Source organism: Ranitomeya variabilis, chromosome 2, assembly GCF_051348905.1.
Source record: "Ranitomeya variabilis isolate aRanVar5 chromosome 2, aRanVar5.hap1, whole genome shotgun sequence".
Classification (NCBI taxonomy): Eukaryota; Metazoa; Chordata; class Amphibia; order Anura; family Dendrobatidae; genus Ranitomeya; species Ranitomeya variabilis.
The window spans coordinates 1,061,932,479-1,061,955,017 of NC_135233.1; the positions used below are offsets into that span (position 1 = coordinate 1,061,932,479).

Here is a 22,539-nt window from a genome sequence, read left to right on the forward strand (position 1 = left end):
ATTATTATTATTATTATTATTATTTTAAATAATATTTTTTTTTTCTCATTTCCAATTTATTATTATTATTTTTATTTTTTTATTATATATTATTTAAAAAAAAATCTCTTTTTCTCATTAACGATATAATAATCATTTTTATTATTATTATTGTTAGTATTTTATATTATTATTTTAAACAACAAACTCTTTTTTCTCATTACCAAGATATTTATTATTATTATTATTATTATTATTATTATTATTATTATTATTATTATTATTTTAAATAAATTATTTTTTTTCTCATTACCAATTTATTATTATTATTTTTATTGTTTTTATTTTATATTATAAAAAAAAAAATTCTCATTAACATAATATTTTATTATTATTATTATTATTATTATTATTATTATATATTTAAACAACAAATTCTCTTTTGTAACTCATTACCAAGATATTTATTATTATTATTATTATTATTATTATTATTAAACAGCAAATTCTCTTATTTTTCTCATTATCAATATATTTACTATTATTATTTTATATTATTATTATTTTAAATATTCTTATTATATTATTTTAATTTAAGATTTAAAATATTATTTTATTATTTTTTATTACTATTTTTTTTATATTATTATATTATTTTGTATTATTTTATATGTATTTACCGTATATATATATATATATATATATATATATATATATATATATATATATATATTAAAATAAATTAAATAATATGACATAAAAAACTAATATCTAGATGGATTTTTTTATTTATTATGTTAACTAAGTTAGAAAAATCGATCTAGATATATGTTTGTTTTTTCATTTTATATTATTTTTTAACTTGTTAAATAAAAAAATTCCAACTTTTATAATGTAGGCTAGAGGAGCAGAATAGAATCGAAAAATGTCCTATAAATAATAATAATAATAAATAGTTATAATAGAGTTAACCCCTACTTTTCTCAAACATTGACCAATTAATCCTGGTGCATTCTTTGCTTTGCAGCATGGCCCTGAGCTGAGTGGCAGAGCAGGAGGGTGATAGCCGTGTGCCGCGAAGACTTCATGTTCCCATTGCTTGCTATGAGAAATACTGCATTTCTATAAACTAACACTGTAGAAGTGACGTTTTCCTTTCAGGAGATTGATGCATCTGTTCACTATTTTGTTTTTTGTTTATTTTTTTATCTGATGACTGATCTAGAGAGATGTGTGTATAAATCTTGATTCCGCTGACTATTATTTTATCTCTGTGTTGCCAGTACTCCCGGTAGGCCTCGGATGGGGTGTGTGATCCTTGTGTAGTGTTTTTTGTGTGTCTGTGTATTTTTTGTTTTTATGTGTTTGGATGCTTCTCCCCGTAGCTTTCACCCTTTTTCGCAGCTTAATATTCACAGCAGCGTCTGATGGCCGTTATCACTTAAAAGTACGGAGGCTACTTATTCCGTAGATAATGGATGGAGCCCTCTAGCCTTTTTCTGTAAAAAAAAAAAAAATATATATAAAAAATCTTCCCGCTCCTCTGTGTTTATACTTTTGAAATTCAATTTATTTTATCACTTAGTGGAGGAAATTCATCAGTTATTTTCCTCTTCCCAGTGGTGAAGGGTTGAAAAAATATATATATTGCCGCCTTTATCTAGCCAGTCTGCATAGTTGGAAATTTTATGAGCGTGGGCCTTACTTAATTTTTTTCTCTCTCTCATTTTTGTTTACTTTTTCCTTTTATACACGCCATTTAAAAAGAACATGAGACTCAAATTAATACCGCATTCATAAAAAGATGCTTCCTGCCCATATCTTACTTTAAAATTTTAGATTTTAGAGTTTAATGAGATATATATATATATATATATATATATATAGTGGATATGGAAAGTATTCAGACCCCTTTAAATTTTTCATTCTTTGTTTCATTGCAGCCATTTGGTAAATTCAAAAAAGTTAATTTTTCTCACATTAATGTAGACTGCACCCCATCTTGACTGAAAAAAAAACAGAAATGTAGAAATTTTTGCAAACTTATTAAAAAACAAAGACTGAAATATCACATGGTCATAAGTCTTCAGCCCCTTTGCTCAGTATTGAGTAGAAGCACCTTTTGAGCTAGTACAGCCATGAGTCTTCTTGTGCGAGTGATGTAACAAGTTTTCACCACTGGATTTGAGGATCCTCTGCCATTCTTCCTTGCAGATCCTCTCCAGTTCCATCAGGTTGGATGGTGAACATTGGTGGACAGCCATTTTCAGGTCTCTCCAGAGATGCTCAATTGGGTTTAGGTCAGGGCTCAGTCTGGGTCAGTCAGGAATGGTCACAGAGTTGTTCTGAAGCCACTCCTTTGTTACTTTAGCTGTGTGCTTAGGGTCATTGTCTTGTTGGAAGGTGAACCTTCGGCCAAGTCTGAGGTCCAGAGCACTCTGGAAGAGATTTTCATCCAGGATATCTCTGTACTTGGCAGCATTCATGTTTCCTTCCATGGCAACCAGTCATCCTGTCCCTGCAGCTGTAAAACACCCCTATAGCATGATGCTGCCACCTCATTTCACTGTTGTGATTGTATTGGGCACGTGATGAGCAGTGCCTGGTTTTCTCCACACATATACCGCTTAGAATTATCACCAAAAAGGTCTATCTTCATCTCATCAGACCAGAGAATCTTATTTCTCATATTCTGGGAGTCCCTTCATGTGTTTTTAGCAAGCTTTATGCGGACTTTCATATGTCTCTCACTGAGGAGGGGCTTCTGTCGGGCCACTCTGCCATAAAGGCCCGACTGGTGGAGGGCTGTCGTGATAGTTGACTTTGTGGAACTTTCTCCCATCTCCCTACTGCATCTCTGAGCTCAGCCACAGTGATCTTGGGGTTCTTCTTTACCTCTCTTACCAAGGCTCTTCTCCCACGTTTGCTCAGTTTAGCTGGATGGCCAGGTTAAGGCAGACTTCTGGTGGTCCCAAACTTCTTCCATTTTTAGTATTATGGAGGCCACTGTGCTTTTAGTAACCTTAAATATTGCAGAAATTCTGTTAACCTTGGCCAGATCTGTGCCTTGCCACAATTCTGTCTCTGAGCTCCTTGGCCAGTTCCTTTGACCTCATGATTCTCATTTGGTCTGACATGCACTGTGAGCTGTGAGGTCTTATATAGACAGGTGTGCACCTTTCCAAATCAAGTCCTATCAGTTTAATTACACACAGCTGGACTCCAATGATGGAGTAGAACCGTCTCAAGGAGGATCACAAGGAAATGGACAGCATGTGGCTTAAATTTGAGTGTCTAAGTAAAGGGTCTGAATGCTTATAACCATGTGATATTTCAGTTTTTCTATTTTTAATAAATATGCAAAAATTCCTACATTTTTTTAGTCAAGATGGGGTGCAGAGTGTACATTAATGAGAAAAAAATGAACTTTTTTTGAATTAACCAAATGACTACAATGAAAAAAGGGTGAAAAATGTATATATATATATATATATATATATATATATACAGTGAGGGAAATAAGTATTTGATCCCTTGTTGATTTTGTAAGTTTGCCCACTGATAAAGACATAAACAATCTATAGTTTGAAGGGAAGGTAATTTTAACATTGAGAGATAAAATATCAAAAATAAAATCCAGAAAATCCCATTGTATAGATTATATAAATTTATTAGCATTTTGCAGTGAGAAATAAGTATTTGATCCCTCTGGTGAACAAGACTTAGTACTTGGTGGCAAAACCCTTGTTGGCAAGCACAGCAGTCAGAATTTTTATGTAGGTGAGGATGAGCTTTGCGCACATGTCAGGAAGAATTTTGGTCCACTCCTCTTTGCAGATCATCTCTAAATCATTAAGATTTTGTCGCTTGGCAACTTGGAAGCTTCATCTCCCTCCATAAGTTTTCTATGGGATTAAGATCTGGAGACTGGCTAGGCCACTCCATGACCTTAATGTGCTTCTTTTTGATCCACTCCTTTGTTGCCTTGGCTGTATGTTTTGGGTCCTTGTCCATAGTTTTCTATGGGATTAAGGTCTGGAGACTGGCTAGGCCACTCCATGACCTTAATCTGCTTCTTTTTGAGCCACTCCTTTGTTGCCTTAGCTGTATGTTTTGGGTCACTGTCTTGCTGGAAGACCCAGCCACGACGCATTTTTTATGTCCTGGCGGAGGGAATGAGGTTGTCACTCAGGATTTTATAGTACATGGCTCCATCCATTCTCCCATTGATGCGGTGAAGTAGTCCTGTGCCCTTAACAAGAAACACCCTCCAAAACATAATGTTTCCACCTCCATGCTTGACAATGGGCATGGTGTTATTTGAATCATAGGCAGCATTTCTCTTCCTCCAACCACAGCGAGTTGAGTTAATGCCAAAGACCTCAATTTTAGTCTCATCTGACCACAGCACCTTCTCCCAATCACTCGCAGAATCATTCAGGGGTTCATTGGCAAACTTCAGATGGGCCTGCGCATGTGCCTTCTTGAGTAGGGGGACCTTGCGGGCACTGCAGGATTTTAAACCTTTATGGAGTAATGTTTAACCAATGGTTTTCTTGGTGACTGTGGTCCCAGCTGCCTTGAGATCATTAACAAGTTCCCCCAGTGTAGTTTTGGGCTGATCTCTCACCTTCCTAATGATCAAGGATACCTCACGATGTGAGATTTTGCATGGTGCCCCAGATTGATGTCGATTGACAGTCATTTTGTATTTCTTCCATTTTCTTACTATTGCACCAACAGTTGTCTCCTTCTCACCCAGCGTCTTATTTATGGTTTTGTAGCCCATTCCAGCTTTGTGCAGGTCTATGATCTTGTCCCTGACATCCATATAAGGCTCTTTGGTCTTGCCCATGTTGTAGAGGTTAGAGTCTGACTGACTAATGGAGTCTGTGGACAGGAGTCTTTTATAAAGGTGACTATGTAAGACAGCTGTCTTTAATGCAGGTAACGAGTTGATTAGAAGCGTCTAACTGGTCTGTAGGAGACAGGACTCTTACTGGTTGGTGAGGGATCAAATACTTATTTCTCACTGCAAAATGCAAATATATTTATGTAATTTCTACAATGTGATTTTCTGGATTTCATTTTTGATATTTTGTCTCTTAATGTTAAAATTAACCTTCCCTTAAAATTATAGAATGTTCATGTCTTTGTCAGTGGGCAAACTTCCAATATCATCAAGGGATCAAATACTTATTTCCCCCACTGTATGTGTGTGTGTATATATATATATATATATATATATATATATATATATATATATATATATATATATATATATATATATATATATATATATATATATGTATGGTATATATATATTGGGAAATACATTGTAGTAACGTATTAATTTCAGCCGATGTTTCCTAAAATGCTATCATGACCATCATTACCTGGTAGAACAATCTTTTAGATGTTTTTATGAATTCCTTAATGTATAAAGAACAGTTTAATAAATTAGCATTAGTACAATATGACTATTTTAGATTCTTAATGAGAATAGCTAATATGATGACATTAGATACCATAATAAAATAATGAAAAAAACAAAAGAAAAAGAAATAATAATTTTATTTTCTAATTTTTAAAAGATTTTTTATAAGTTTATTTGAAAGATAAATAAAAACTATCTTATCTAAGAAACCTCCGTTGATTATGAAATAAAAATTCGGACCCTTATTTGCAAGATTATTTAAATATTTGAATACAGTTGATATTTTATGTGTAAAATTATATTTTACCTCTTTGTTTCTGCATCAAAAAGTATTAGGAAAAAAAAATAATTTTGAGCGATGTGGTAAGCTGCGATGGAAAATATGTTTAAAGCATTTGTGAAGGTAAATTTTAGCATATTCGGTAAGCTGCCACATCTGTCTGCTTCATAACTTCTCTCCTAAAAGGAAAAAAAAATGGATGAAATCTTGAATTTGTGTTTTATTATTTCTATTGAATAACTCAAAGAAGGGGAGAGAGAGAAAGGCGTCTTTTGATTTATAATGAAATATTTGATAGATGATGCTGGGAAGGAAACAGACTAGTTGTTTTATTATTATTTATTTATTTTAACGTGCCATTATTTTATTTATTTTTTTTTTTTTTTGCATCTTCTGTCTCCAAATAAATCAATTTTTTTTTGTCTTGTTTTTTTTTTTTTTATAATTCTCTGTCTTGCCGTTCCTACAGTACTTTCAAGATTTATCCTTTCTTGATAAAAGGAAAGTTCCTTGAAGAAAGTAAAAAAGGCAGAAAAAGTTTTAAAGTAACTCCGTACTTTTGGGGCTTTGTGAAAATGTTTGAAGGGATTGTTCAGGATTATGAAACTTTCATTTTGAAACGGGGTCACACCTGATCCTTGTTTCTGTTATTGCAGCTCAGCTCCATTGAAGGGAATGAGGTCGAGCTACAGTACCGCACATGACCTGTACACAAGGGTGGCGCTGTTTGTGGAGAAAAACAGCAATTTTTTTAAAATTTTGAACCATTTTTTTTCCTGAAAAAAAGTTTCACAAGCCATACAAAAGCCTAATTCAGTCCTCACACTTAGGGCAGTCTCACACGTCCAGATAATTCCGGTACCGGAAACAATCGGTACCGGAATTATCCGTGTCCGTGTGCCCCTACGTTTCTGGTGTACATCAGTGTGGCACACTTGCGGCACACGTGTGCCGCCCGTGTGCCCACTGGGTACCACACGCACCGTGCTGGGTACCACACGTACCAGCATCTGGTGCTGAATCCGCGATTCATATCTTCTCTGCAGCAGAGTTTGCTGCATAGAAGATATGAATAATAGTGTTTAAAAGAAAGATCCATCTGTCTGCCGCCCTCCCACCCCCTGTGCGCCCCCCCGCTGGTCTGAAAATACTCACCCGCCTCCCTCGTTGGCTGTCGCTGCTTCCTGTCCTGGCCGCACCTTCTACTGTATGCGGTCACGTGGGGCCGCTCATTTACAGTCATGAATAGGCGGCTCCACCCCTATGGGAGGTGGAGCCACATATTCATGACTCTAATCGGCGGCCCCACGTGACCGCATACAGTAGAAGGTGCGGCCAGGACAGGACAATGCGAGGGAGGCGGGTGAGTATTGTCCGAACAGCGGGGGGGCGCACAGGGGGTGGGAGGGCGGGGGACAGATAGATCTTTCTTTTAAACACTATTATTCATATCATCTATGCAGCAAACGCTGCTGCAGGGAAGATATGAATGGCGGCTTCAGCACCATGTGGGGGGACAGCGCTTACTGTAGCGCTGTCTCCTGCACGGCACAGGGACTGCACACGGAGAAGGCCCGTGTGTGGTCCGTGTTTTACACGGACCCATTGACTTTAATGGGTCCGTGTAATACGTGCGCTCCCACGAACACTGACTTGTCTCCGTGTTTGGCACACGGAGACACGGTCCGCAAAAAATCAATGACATCTGCACAGATGCATTGATTTTAATGGGTCTACGTGTGTCAGTGTCTCCGGTACGTGAGGAAACTGTCACCTCACGTACCGGAGCCACTGACGTGTGAAACCGGCCTTAGAACTACACTTTTCAGTGTCCAGCTATTATGACGATTCATAATCAAGTATGATTGTGGGTGATTGGGGCCCCGGTTGGCCCCTTGCTTACCGATATAGCCACAATATAAGTTACTAGGCTTCTTTTGTAAGAACTTCTTACCTTTTATTTATTTTTTTTAGAGGGCTGTGCACTTCATGTTACTACTGTGTGTTCTTTTTGCTTATTTTTTTGGCTATTTGCTTTAAATGTTATTAATTTTCCTACTAGGATTTCTAGAAAATTTATTTAAAACGTTTTTGCATGATTATAAATGGGTCAAGCTCCTCATGGGCAGTCTTTATGCAAATTAGTAAAATATTATCACAATCCTGCCAATCTGATATACAAAAAAAAGGTTTGAATGCAATATATAATGTCTACCAATATAGCAGCCATTAAATTAAGGTCTATACTTGTTCCCACACATTTCTTGTGTCCCATATTGTCATGGTTAGTATTTTAACAACTCTGAAACACATTTTCTTAGCATTCTGTCATCATTTATTCTTCCTGGAAATCGATGATTAGTTGCCAACTGGGCGTAACCATATACCTGGCAATAGGGTGTGTCTCTAAATAGTATGACCGATATGGATGCTGTATATAGCTACCTCCTAGTTATCACATATTTCCAGGAAGAATAACAGAGGAACTGCATAATCCAAAATTCTAAGAAAATTATACACTAGGTCACTGTGAAATACTTAAAAATGCAGTAAAACATACAGGCCGACAAAAGGGCAGAACAGCCAGTAGCAAAACTACAACAGATTGTTCTTTTAATGCTAAATTTGCATGACAAGAAAAGAAGGGGAGAGGTCCGCAGGCATTTATTAAGGTCCGAGCCCCCGACTGGCCGCAATATATTTATTTTACACAAAGACAAATAGTAACTGGAATGTAGACGGTGGCCTCCCGTGGCCTTTTTTTCCATTATGAAATTTCTTCCCGTGTGCACTCGGCACATATTGCTCTGAGCGTAGAATGAGGGATTTGGGAGTAAATCTAACTTTGCTTTATTCTTAAATTTTTTATTTTTTTTTATTTTAAAAAAAGTAATTTAAAATATCTATACGGAACAGAGCATAAAAAAGGCCGCAGGAATTGATAAATGTATGAGAAAAAGTATAGAATTGAATTTCATGACTGCCATATTGGTAGAAAGGATATATTTTATATCAAACTTTTTTTTTGTACATCAGATTAGTAGCATTGTGATGATATTTAAATAATTTGCATAATGACCGCCCATGAGGAGCTTGACTCATTTAAATTAGTTTTGAATAGTTTTTCTAGAAACCACAGTTTAACAATTAATAAAATGGTGAGCCAAGAGCAAAAAAAAAATTACCGTAAGCAAAATGAACATACTGTACTAAAATTAAATGTTAAATAAAAAGTAATTCACCCAATATTCTCTCCAGTACTGGGTACAAGCAGAAACATATAGATCCAGTATTGTAACCCACTGACTAAGGGAATTTTTTTTAGGCAGCACTTATTTAGGCCGTGCTTTGACCAAAACACCTTTACTTTTACGTTCTGCCATAGCTATAGGGGGTGCAGAAGAAGAAGTTGCGTGATGGGACCCAAACCATAAGGGGTGCAGAGACTTTGGCTCATGTGAAGACCCAAAATCCTCAAAACTAGACCCTTCACGACCTTGCCCTTTTCTATTTTTGTGTTCTCGTTTTTCGCTCCCCTCCTTCCCAGAGCCATAACTTTTTTATTTTTCCCTCAATATGGCCATGTGAGGGCTTGTTTTTTGTGGAACAAGTTGCACTTTTCAACGACATCATTGGTTTTAGCATGTCGTGTACTAGAAAACGGGAAGAAAAATTCCAAGTGCGGTGAAATTGCAAAAAAAGTGCAATCCCACACTTGTTTTTTGATTGGCTTTTTTTTTTTTTGCTAGGTTCAATAAATGCTAAAACTGAGCTGCCATTATGATTCTCCAGGTCATTACAAGTTCATAGACACCAAACATGTCTAGGTTACGTTTTATCTAAGTGGTAAAAAAAAAATTCCAAACTTTGTAAAAAAAATAAAAAATTGCGCAATTTTCCAATACCCGTAGCATCTCCATTTTTCGTGATCTAGGGTTGGGTGAGGGCTTATTTTTTGCGTGCCGAGCTGGCATTTTTAATGACACCATTTTGACACCATTTTAGTGCAGTTACCTTCTTTTGATCGCCCGTTATTACATTTTAATGCAATGTCGCAGTAACCAAAAAAACTTAATTCTGGCGTTTCAATTTTTTTTCTCACTAGGCTGTTTAGCGATCATGTTAATCCTTTTTTTTTATTGATAGAGCGGGTGATTCTGAACTCGGCGATACCAAATATGTGTAGGTTTGATTTTTTTTTATTGTTTTATTTTGAATGGGGACGAAAGGGGGGTGATTTAAACTTTTATATTTTTTTTATTTTTTCACATTTTTTTAAACTTTTTTTTTTACTTTTGCCATGCTTCAATAGCCTCCATGGGAGGCTAGAAGCTGGCACAACTCGATCGGCTCAGCTAAATGGGAGCGATCATCAGATCGCTGCTATGTAGCTGAATTCCAGGCTTGCTATGAGCGCCGACCACAGGGTGGCGCTCACAGCAAGCCGGCATCAGTAACCATAGAGGTCTCAAGGAGACAACTGGTTACTACTCCGACTCATCGCTGACCCCCGATCATGTGACGGGGGTCGGCGATGCGCTCATTTCCAGCCGCGCGGCCGGAAGCGCCGGTTAAATGCCGCTGTCAGCGTTTGACAGCGGCATTTAACTAGTTAATAGCGGCGGGTGGATCGCGATTTCACCCACCACTATTGCAGGCACATGTACAAAACAGCTGACATGTCCCGGCTTTGAGCCACATCAAGGCAGGGGATCCGACCTCCACAGTAATAGTACGGCGGAGGTTGGTAAAGGGTTAAATATAGAGATCACAGGGCCATACCTCAGAGGTACAGGATCCAAGAAAAACATCATCATGTTCTAAAGAACTGCGAAGTTATAGAGAATCTATCAGCAGAGTTTGTGAAGTAATCTGAAGGAGCATGATGTTGGGAGACACTCTGATTACAGTGATGTCTCATTTACTAGACTGTGTTGTTATTTCAATTAAATCAGTGTTTTATCAGCTGTAGATTATCTCTACAGGACTAGGGGTCGTGTGCCTCCTGGTCCAGCCACGCCCACATCACTGATTGGCTGCTGTCAATATACAATGTACACCCAAAACTGCCAATCAGTGGTGTGGGCGGGGTTATACAAAGCTCAGCATCCTGAGCTCTGCTAGATCTGCAGCAGATAAAACTGTGATTGTATCAGGATGCAGACCAGCAAATGGCACAGCGCTGGAATCAGGATCTAAACCCCTATATGAGCCTGGTCTTGGAATACCTGGAAAAAGTCTGCTGACAGATTTCCTTTCAAGGGGCTATCCACTCTGTGTGACTGTAGACTTATGAATCCTCACATTGCGCACTGCGCTTGCTGTCAGGATTCTCCGGTGCCTGGTGGCGAGAGTGGTCAGTCATGTGAACACGAGTATGTCATATGCATGCTTCCAGCCACATTCCGACTAGACATGTGCAGCATCACGTCTAGTTGGAATGTGGCTGGAAGTATGCATATGGCTTCTCGCTGGTGACATTGAAGAATTCTCACAAATTACAATGTGAGGATTCACAAGTCTGCAATCACACAGAGTTAACCCCTTTAATGTCTATGGGTTTTAAAGCGCTGAGCAAGCATAGAGGCCTATTGCTGAATTACCTCTCTAAGGCTAGATTTCCATACTCTACATTAATGTAATTTTCTAAACAAACCTACATGTAAACATATCTGTATATTAGCCAGGAGAGAAGTCATTCCCCCGTTCACGATGCTATTACAAGAAAGTAGTAATTGACTTGATTACACTTACAGAAAAAAGTTCTGAAAGACTCACAATTAGATGCGCTAATTGTCTGTAACCCTTTTAATTCTACAGTGTTCCCTTCTCATGGGGCCTTCTTTTCCCTGAAATGTTCTTTTCCCGTAGTTGCGTGCTTACTTTACAGGATTTCGTACGAACTCTGCCCCCTTAAAAGCTTGATGCGTATCACAAAGGCAGAGTAATGCATTTATCCCTGACTGTATAAAGCAGGGAGACGTTTCGGGTTACAACAAAATCAAATACGTGAAGGAGATTATGTCGCTTCCTGGATGAAGTGCTTAAAAAAATAAATAATATTGAGTGGTCGGAAAGTTATCTGAAGAGATGAGAGCGCTTTGTATTCAGCATTGCTATCCAAGCATAGTGTCAAGGAGCTGGAGTGGCAGGGGCCTGGAAAGAAATCGGTCAGTACACTAATTACTGGGGTCTTAATTTTTTTTAAAGGGAATCTGTCACCCTCCAAATTAATATTCTTTCAAAGACAATTCCACAATACGGTTACATGGCCGGTCCGTTCCTCCGTTACTGAGAAATCAGCACTTGAATTGATAAGCGAAGGAGGCCAAAGAGCTGTGGTAGATCTGAAGCCTCTGTCTCTCCAGGTCTACTCCCTTCCTAGCACCAACATGGCCTGCTTGACTGACAATCTCCATGTGTGACTTCAAGCAAAGGAGTCATCAGTAAAGCAGGAGGAGCTGTCACTAGATAGGGAATAGAGCTGGAGTGACAGAGGCTTCAGATCTACACTCTCATTTGCATATCAATTCAAACACTGATTTCTCAGTAATGGTGGCACGGACCGGCCATGTAAAAGTATTGCTGGACTTGTCTTTGAAAGCGCTACATCCACATAGAAATAACTGGGGGATTCTTCTAACAGATTCTAACTGATGTGAGAGTGGTGTGAAATTTAGGTTGGTAACTCATCATTTCAATGAAACAGGAAGGGAGGACCTATGACAAGTACCTGAAACCAATCAGATGAAGTCTCTCGTCCTCTAAATTCCTCCAACTTGGGGACCTTATTTCTTCATTTACGGGGGATTTTTTATTTCAAGGGTTAATGTCCTTTGACCTGGACACTGACCACAAGTATGAAGACACTGAAGAGACCATCAAAGCCAAGGTCAGAAAACATGAAGGTGCTGATAGAGTCATTAGTCCGACCAGCCTCTGAACATCTGTTCTGAGCACCATTTTGTTAAGCGGTAGTCACTTTTTTCGCTCTCTGTGCCATCACCTTTGGGTAAAATGATCCTATGTTGCATTTTGTTGGCACACATACCGTAGTGCAGTGTCCCCTGTGGTTTTTAGGTTTGATGATTTGGCAAGTTGGCTGTGCAATTCTGGAAAAGCCACAAATAACTCAGGTCACATGTTTGGTCAACAACCCTCATTTAGCAAATATTCTGAAAAAAAAGGAGAAACATATCGATGTCTTTTTGTGGTCCATCAGCACAAGGGTTTCCATTAGAAGTGACAGATCTGAACTCGTTACGCAAGTTCCATCTGTTATAATCAAGTGTTGGCTGCCAACAATGTCATCTGGAGGGACATTGACCTGATTAGTCGGTTTAGGGTAAAATATAATATTTCAGGTGATATCTGAGTTGATAGGATCTGGGTCCTGACCTGAGCAGACCCCCATAGCTGGCTTGGAGGACCCAGATCCTATATTTTTTATAGTACTGGAAAACATAAAGATGAAAACCTTATAATGATTGAAAATGTTTCTACTAGAAGTTTCAAAGTGGACTGATAAGTCCAGTAAATTGTGATAGCAACCAGGGAATTTTACTGTGAATCCAGCCCAGATTGTCTACTAACATCTCCTATGTCACATTTTCCAAGTCATTGGCTACCATTTCATAGGGTTGCAGTGAATCCGATTGACCCAGTAGGAATCATAGAATTTTAGACTTGGAAGGGACCTCCATGGTCATCGAGTTCAACCCCCTGCTCAATGCAGGATTCACTAAACCATCTCAGACAGATGTCTGTCCAACCTCTGCTTGAAGACTTCCCTTGAAGGAGAACTCACCATCTCTCATCCAATGTAGAACGCCACCAACTGCGTAGTGACCGTGGCCGGGTACTGCACATCTGCCCCTACTCTAATGAATAGTGGTGGATCCATAGTACCTTACTATAGCCCACCACCGATCTGATATTGTTGACCTATCCTACGGCTAGGCCATGAATATTAAAGTTCAGGACAACACCTTTAAGGCATTTTGGAGCAGTATTATTCCATTATTACTCTTTCCCTCATTTCAATAAAGCCATATAGCCCCAATTTTCCTTGGGTAGTTGCTTAATGCCCATCTGTCCTACAATGGGTGAGTTCACAAAATACTGTATGCTCCCGATTCAAACCGGTAGTGAATGGTGACGTGTTCCAGTGCTAAATAGGAACCCCATTTTTTTTTCCATATGGGACCCCACTTCTCTTCTGCCCCTCATCGCATGTTCTGCTGAATGTCTTATATTGTTATATCCGATGTGTGTGTGCTTTCTGTGCCGACTGAATGAGTGCGCCCAACGTCTAATTTTTCATTTCTAATTTTGAACCGTGATGCAGTAAACTGTTAAAGCTTTCACTAGATGAATCATTTAGGATGCAAAAAAAAAAAAAAGATGCTTGGCGTAGAAGGACGAAGGCCAAAGTGGTGCTCTTTCCATTTCATCTTGTGAAAATGTAGCCAGCTAGAAATCCAGAATGCTAACGTCAGTTCTTCTAGGATGTTCAGGAAAGCCTTCTCTATGGTCAGCCGTGTGCTTTGTTAATATCCATATTTTTTTCCGAATAACATCTTGCTTCTTCCCCCCTTCTTTTTTTTTTTTCTCTTCGTTACCAAACTCTCTTACAATTTGTTTACTCTTTCAGGCCTATGGGGTCGTGACAGTCACATTAGCTCCCAATGAACTAATTCACACTTCCAAATGCAGGCAATATTTTTTATTTCAAATGATTTAGCGTTTATGCAGGAAAACAGACTTGAAAACTCCTTAAGGATGGCTTCTGGCTTCGTGCGGGAGATGTGGCTGACTCCCTCCCTCCTTCCCTCTCCCTTCTCCTTTGCTCTCTAACCATTTGTCTGTCTATCTTGTCTCGTATTCCGTTTTCAAAGCTGTGTCACTGAGGTCTTTTCTTTTAGTGCCTAAAGGGAACAATATATTTTTAGAACAAAAAAAACGCCTTTTTTTTAACATATAACCTTGGGGGAAAAAAAAAAAAAGATCAAAAAGTCTGATGAAAGGTGGCGTTTTATTTTATATATCTTTACGCTATATCAAAGCCTGCTTAAAGATCACAGGTCAAAGCGAGTCGAATTGGAAAAGAAAAGCTAAAAGTCTATCACTTTCTCTTCCTATCATACAGCCCAGAGCTGCTAAAGCACCTCCATGCGCCAGCCGGGGCCTAGAATGTGTCCCCTCGTAATGCTTTGCTGTTAGTTTGATTGATTCGCTATCTTTTATGCTATCTTTATATTTCCCACAGCGGCACAGGCTTCTTTTATATATACTTTTTTTTTCTACTTCTTTCAACTCTTGCTTGGTCAAACTTTAGGCTAGTAAAAATCCACACACCTCAAGCTAAGGCAACATCAAGAGCGTGAAAAAGGGAATTGAAGAATTTAATATACACCGATCATATAACTTAACTCTAAAATTCAACATAGGAAAAGATTGGAATAAATTATTATTTATATTATTTTTATTTTTTTTATTTTGATTATTAGTAGAGATGAGCGAACCCAAACTTAAAAGTTTGGGATTCATACCGGACAGATAGTGTCCGGTGTTAAACGCCGAACAAAGACTTCTCACGGTCGTCCGTTGTAATGTTCGGAGTTCCGGCGCAAATGAGAAAGAGAGATTTTTTTCTTAGCCAGACCCAAAGTTTGGGTTCTCGTTGTTTTTAATAGGGTTCTAGTTCAAGTTCAGGAACAGTTCTACTACCCAACCGAACTGTAGACTAAAGTTCGGGTCTAGTACCAAAAAAACGAACTTTCAAGGGCCAGCTCATCCCTAATTATTAGCTGTTCCACTTTTAGGACAACCCCTTCTTGAGCTAAATATTCAGCCCAGATAAAAGAAGAAAATGTATACTCACCTTCCTTGCTGTGTCGGCACTCGCGGTCTCGGAAGTCATTTTATTTAATGTATTTGGTCACAAAAGTTTTTTTTAATCTATATATGGACTGAAAACATATAATATCACATTATTAAAGGAGTTGTCCACTACTAGGACCACCCCTTCTTGAACTAAATGTTTGGCACCTGTCACGGGTTCCTTCTCCGGTATCATACAATCAACAGAGCAAGAAAATAGTGAACAATTCCAAGACCTTTATTTAGGCAAAACACGAAAGGTCCATATATACGATCCATCACACAAAGGATTAAATATTCCAGAACACGAATACAGTTCAGTTACAGAATAAAAGTCCAACAATCCAGCACAGAGGATGACAGTCCATATTCCCTTCTTTCTCTCTCCGATGTGCTGTCTTCACATCATGGGTCCACACAGGATCTGATCTCCCCCAGCAGTCAGACGTCCAATACGTGCGACGGCGGAGACAGAGACACCAGCGTACTCAGACTTTTAAAAAGGTCAAGCGTTTTGTCCATTTTTCTAGCGCTCAATACTTACATTACAAGTCAATGGGATGGCTAAAAAGACGCTCAGAAGGCACCCAGGCAGGTTTTCTTTTAGTGTTGGAGTTCAAAACGTCTGGAAAAAAAAATGCACAATAAAATGTTGTCTTAAAAAAAATGCCAGAAATAAAAAACACTTAAGAAGCGATAAAACTAGGTCTAACAAAAAACACTTTCGGAGAAGAAAATGACAGAGAAAAGGGGCGATTCCTGCATTGTCTTCTGCTCGAAAAACAGATTTTTTTTTTAAAGGGCAGAAAAAAAATGCAGTGTGAACATACCCTAAAGCTAAGTTCCCTCTAAGAGTTTTTGGTGATTTTTTTTTCGCGCTGCATATTTTGGAAAAAATGCAATGAACTTATTTTATTTAATGGGTGCAGAAATTCTGCACCGTCAAAAAAACTCACCAAAATCCAGGGCAGTTTGATTAGTTGGCGCCCAGTATGTGGTCCACTAACATCCTTGGCTATGCACATTATATTGGTAGCTGTGAGAAGTATCAAAGAAGTATTCCCATCTTCAGGATCCTATCCCAATATATAGTAGATGTGATAATATTAGCAAATACCTTAAGTTAGAAATGTAGTATAGTTCCTCTGATTCACTATGTCACTTAACCTATGTGCAGGGCATTGCTGCTGTTTAGGTATCCATGGTTACAACTGCTAATAAATAACTAACTGCCACTTCATGAGTGGTCGTAACCATGGATATCTAAGATACTGTAATGCCCTGCACATTGGGTAGCGAATCAGAAGAACTATACTATATTTCTAATTGGAGGTATTTACTAGAATTATTATTATTACACCTACTACATATTAGGATAGGATCTTGGAGATGTGAGTGCCACTTTAATGGATTACCAGGCAGAATTATTCTTTCAGGAGTTGGCAAAAATAGCTATTTTTTTGCAAAGTCAACTTACGGAGAGGAAACAGCCTCCCTTATTCACTTAGTTATGGCCTACGCACACAGCCTTTCACGTGCACACAATGTCCTATACTTCTTTATTACGGAGCCTATATGCTCCCTGTATGCCGCCATATGGCGCCAACTTAAACCAGGGCTGTGGAGGCGGTAAGCCAAACCTCCGACTCCGACTCCTCAATTTCCATGACTCCGACTCCAACTCCACCAAAATGGGCTCCGACTCCACAGCCCTGCCCGGGATATGGAGTCAGAAAGCCAAACCTCCAGCTCTGACTCTGACTCCTCAATTTCCATGACACCGACTCCACCAAAATGGGCTCCAACTACACGACTACGACTCCACAGCTCTGCCAGGGCTGTGGAGTCGGCAAGCCAAACCTCCGACTCCGACGCCTCAATTTCCATGACACAGACTCCGACTCCACCAAAATGGGCTCCGACTCCATGACTCCGACTCCACAGCCCTGCCAGGGATATGGAGTCGGCAAGCCAAACCTCCAACTCCCGACTCCTCAATTTCCATGACACTGACTCCTACTCCACCAAAATGGGCTCCGGCTTCATGACTCCGACTCCACAGCCCTGCCAGGGATATGGAGTCGGCAAGCCAAACCTCCAACTCCCGACTCCTCAATTTCCATGACACTGACTCCTACTCCACCAAAATGGGCTCCGGCTCCATGACTCCGACTCCACAGCCCTGCCAGGGATATGGAGTCGGCAAGCCAAACCTCCAACTCCGACTCTGACTCCTCAATTTCCATGACACCGACTCCACCAAAATGGGCTCCAACTACACGACTACCACTCCACAGCCCTGCCAGGGATATGGAGTCGGCAAGCCAAACCTCCGACTCTGACTCCTCAATTTCCATGACACCGACTCCTACTCCACCAAAATGGGCTCCGACTCCATGACTCCGACTCCACAGCCCTGCCAGGGATATGAAGTCGGCAAGCCAAACCTCCGACTCTGACTCCTCAATTTCCATGACTCCAACTCCACAGCCCTGCTTATATCACATATTTCTATTTCCACCATTCCTCATTATAGATCAGAGTGGCAGTCGGCAAAGTTAATTTTTGCTTTCCTAGCCCACAGTGGCCTGCTGATACTCCACTCTTTGCCAAGCAGGCAAGTAAACAGTTACCATCCGGCGGTAAGATTATACCGCACTATATAACACAGATTTGTAATCCGAGTATACACGTGAGCCCTTTAGCTAAGAAATGGCAGAACAGAATTTTATAAACTTGAGAGCCTATATTTACTGATAATTGTTTGCTTCTTTACTATTCATTGAAATCAAAAAGGTTAAATTAACTAGTATAATTTTCCGCTGCCGACACGGAGAATGCCTCGCGGAGATGCAACTCTAAATGTCAAGTGATTTTTGAAAAACAACTGTAAAAGGACAAGTAAAATGGTATCTCTTGAATTCCTCCTTCCGAATGCATATTCGAATACATCAACAATCTGCTCCACTTGAGCAATTTTTAGAGCCTTTCTCACACTCAGTAATTAATGATCTCATTAAAATGTATTGTTTCCCTAACATTGTTTCCCATTTTCATTAACGTCTCCTCATACTCCTTACGTATGCATCCTCTTATGCATGAGAATGCAGATAACCATAGCAATAAAATGCTTTGTTTGTTTGTTTTTTCTTTGTTTTTTTTTTGTATTAATTTTGCTGAATGATCCTAAAAAAAAAATCCTTCTCTTTCAGATCCAGTAAGAGATGAGTTGTATTCATTTTTTTGCCATGTATAATCTTCCATCTACTGCGAGGAGTTGATGATGATAAATTGCAAAATTCTGGATTTTTACAATGTGAAAGGACCCATGTCTAAATAATGTCGTTGTATTTACCAGGTCGTCGAAGGAACAAGCTAAAAACGGGGAGAAACTGGAGCTGGCAATGTCCAATATCAATGCGGAAGTCTTAGAACTGTTACTGGAATTTGTCTATACAGGTTCCCTGATCATAGATTCGGCCAATGCGAAAATTCTTCTGGAGGCGGCGAGCAAATTCCAGTTCCACACGTTCTGTAAAGTCTGCGTGTCCTTCTTAGGTAGGAAGAAACATTCTTATATTCCATATATTTAAGGGTGGCCGGACTTGGGCAAGACTTTATCGTACCGAGATTAGGATAAAGCTTTGTGTTTTTTTTTATTATTATGTTTCGTCCTATTTTTATGTTTCGGTGTATTAATGTAGCTGAGCTGTTTTTGGTATTTAGGTATTTTTTTGGCGTAGCAGTAACCTTGTGGGTGTTACCTGCATTCTCAAGAAAACCCATAATGAGATATATTAAAGGGAATCTGTTAGCAGGTTTTTGCTACCTCATCTAACAGCAGCATAATGTAGGCAAAGAGAAACAGAATCCAACGATGTATCACTTAGTTTACTGGGTGCAGAAGTTCTGACACAATCAGAGCTTTTAGATTTAGAATGAAGCAAAGCTGAGGAATCTAACCCCGCCCACACCACAGCTGGGCTTGTCTGAGGTGTGGGCGGGGTTAGCTTCCTTAGCTCTGCTTCATTCTAAATCTCGGCGAGTGACCCTGTATCAAAGGCAGGGACACTACTTTTAACGTACAAGTACGTCAAAGGTAGTGAAGAGGTTAAAAAAACCTAATATAAACAGCAAAGTGTATTTTCCATTAAAAAAATGCTTTTTTGAAACATAGATTAAAAAAAACTCAGTCTGAACATAGCTTTATAGTGATTACAAGGGCTGCATATACTGGTATGTAATGGGCCATGATGTAATATACTGGTGGTGTTTAGTTTAGGGGCAGGCGGCAGCAATAGAAGAGTGTACTGATCTTTTGAAAGGCAGTGACCTGTCTAGTCTATTTGTGTCATTGTGTACAGGGTAAATGGTTATACACAAGTCATGAAGTACATGGAGTCTGAGTCCCCTGTAGCCAGTCAGATGGTGGAATATGAAATAATTAGAGCAGTAGGAGAAGAGTGTTCTGATTTTGTAAGAGGCAGTGACCTGTCCTGTCTACTCATTTCATTGTGGTATAGGCTGCATATGAAAGTACAAAGGTATAAAATAAGTGGGGACTTGAGGACTCGATAACCAAGTAGAAGGGAATGCTAATTGCAGCAGAAGACGAGTGTGTTGACCATATTCAAGGCAGTGACTTGACTATTTATGTGTTATGGAGGGGAACAGGAGCAAGATAAATATTACTAGAAGGTTGTAGGTAAATGTTTATATTCAACGTGTTACGTAATAAACAATCAGAAAAAAAGTTACAAAGTTCTAATTACTAGCCTTTCCATAATTAATCATGAGCAGATGGCATAAAGCAGATTGATGTGATGTAGTGCTTGTAATGTCAGCACGCAGCAACAACCTCTAAAATACAAGTGATTTGCTTGTCTTTCTCTATGCAGAAAAACAGCTGACTGCCAACAACTGCCTGGGCATCTTGGCCATGGCAGAAGCCATGCAATGCGTGGAGCTGTATAATATGGCCAAGGCATATGCCCTGCAGAATTTCCCTGAGGTGGCCAATCAGGAGGAGATCCTGAATATTTCCAGAGAAGATTTTGTCTCATACATTTCCAATGACAGCCTGAACACTAAAGCTGAAGAACTGGTATATGAGACGGTGATCAAGTGGATCAAGAAAGACCCGGCAAATAGAGCACAGGTAGGAGAAGAGGCTTCACGGCTTATTATTTCTGATATATCCTATGGAAACCGTAAAAGACTGGTATTGTGCAGGGGTACTGTATGGGTATGTGCACACAGGGCCGATATGCAGCAGATTTACATGTATTTGCCATGTATAACAGTAGCAGAAATCAGTCGTTGAAAAAAAACAAAAAACATTTTGCTTGTTTGTCTATAGTTGAAGGGTAGATTCACCTCTGAGTGGAAATGATCGAGAGTTGCTAAACTGTTTTTTTTTACATTTGATTATACTCCAGGCATTTCAAAGTGATGAATTCTTGTAATATACTCTTCTTAATTTCCTATTTTGCTTGTTTTTCTCCGAAAGACTGTGCTGCACTGCTGTTTCAATTGCCAGGACATTCTCCTTTAAGAGCTGCTTTCAACTGCTGCTCAGAAAAGAGTATGAGAATTTCACTGGCTCAGTGCAGGGTTGAGAGGCTAAGAGTTGATAATGTCCCATATTCATATTGGAGACTTTCCATTCACAGACTATTAGAATATACCATACTGTTTATATCCTTCAGAGCAGCAGCTGGAAGAAGCTTCTAAAAGGATCATGGACCGGGCACTGAAACTGCGCTGCAGTATGGTGATTGAAAGAGAAGAAAGCAAAATAAGGCAATGAAGTATATCAGAAAAATTATATATCACAAAAAAATTACAGATACTTCTGAGCAGCTGTTGAAAGCAGCTTCTAAAGGAGAGTGAACTGGGCACTAAATCTGTACTGCAATATGGTGTTTGAAAGAGAAGAAAGCAAGGTAATGAAGTATATCAAAAAAATTATATATTACAAAAAAATTACAGATCCTTCTGAGCAGCAGTTGAAAGCAGCTTCTAAAGGAGAGTGGACTGTGCACTAAATCTGTACTGCAATATGGTGTTTGAAAGAGAAGAAAGCAAGGTAATTAAGTATAAAAATATATATATTACAAAAAAATTACAGATCCTTCTGAGCAGCAGTTGAAAGCAGCTTCTAAAGGAGAGTGAACTGTGCACTAAATCTGTACTGCAGTATGGTGTTTGAAAGAGAAGAAAGCAAGGTAATGAAGTATAAAAATATATATATTACAAAAAAATTACAGATCCTTCTGAGCAGCAGTTGAAAGCAGCTTCTAAAGGAGTGAACTGGGCACTGAAACTGTACTGCAGTATGGTGTTTGAAAGAGAAGAAAGCAGGGTAATGAAGTATATCAGAAAAAAATATATATTACAAAAAAATTACAAATCCTTCTGAGCAGCAGTTGAAAGCAGTTTCTAAAGGACAGTGAACTGGGCATTGAAACTGCACTGCTGTATGGTGCTTGAAAGAGAAGAAAACAAAATAAGGTGATGAAGTATATCAGAAAAATTATGTATTACATGCATATTACAAAAAAATACAGATCTTCTGAGCAGCCGTTGAAAACAAACTTCTAAAGAAGCGCAAACCCGGAACTGTAACTGGACTGCAGTATAGTGTTTGAAAGAAAAGAAAGCAAAATAAAATAATGAAGTATATTGCAAAAATGCATAACTGATATGTCTAGTAGATTCATTAAAAACAAGTCTGCTTATGTTTTAAGGATGTAAGTGCATTGTATGAATGTATTCCTATTATAAGACTATGATACACTGAATACTGGAAGGTATGTCGGAGCTTGTGCTTTAGATTGCAATAACTGTAGCCATCGTGTTGTAATCTTAGTATATGTATTTACAAATGAGCTGAAAAGTGTTGCTAGTACATATCTAATGCTGTCATAGAACATCTGCCGCAATCTCAAAAAACATTTAA

General features: G+C 38.8%; 1 protein-coding gene across 3 annotated transcripts in view; it reads left to right on the top strand.

Moving 5' to 3' along the window:
• The window catches only part of KLHL29 (kelch like family member 29), an 878,960-nt gene that overhangs the window by 671,269 nt on the left and 185,152 nt on the right, over positions 1–22,539 (top strand). For all 3 annotated transcript variants that reach the window (XM_077291500.1, XM_077291501.1, XM_077291502.1), the window contains 2 exons: positions 18,937–19,136; positions 20,477–20,736. In XM_077291500.1, coding sequence (XP_077147615.1) covers positions 18,937–19,136; positions 20,477–20,736 — 460 coding nt within the window. The remainder of the gene's footprint in view (positions 1–18,936; positions 19,137–20,476; positions 20,737–22,539) is intronic.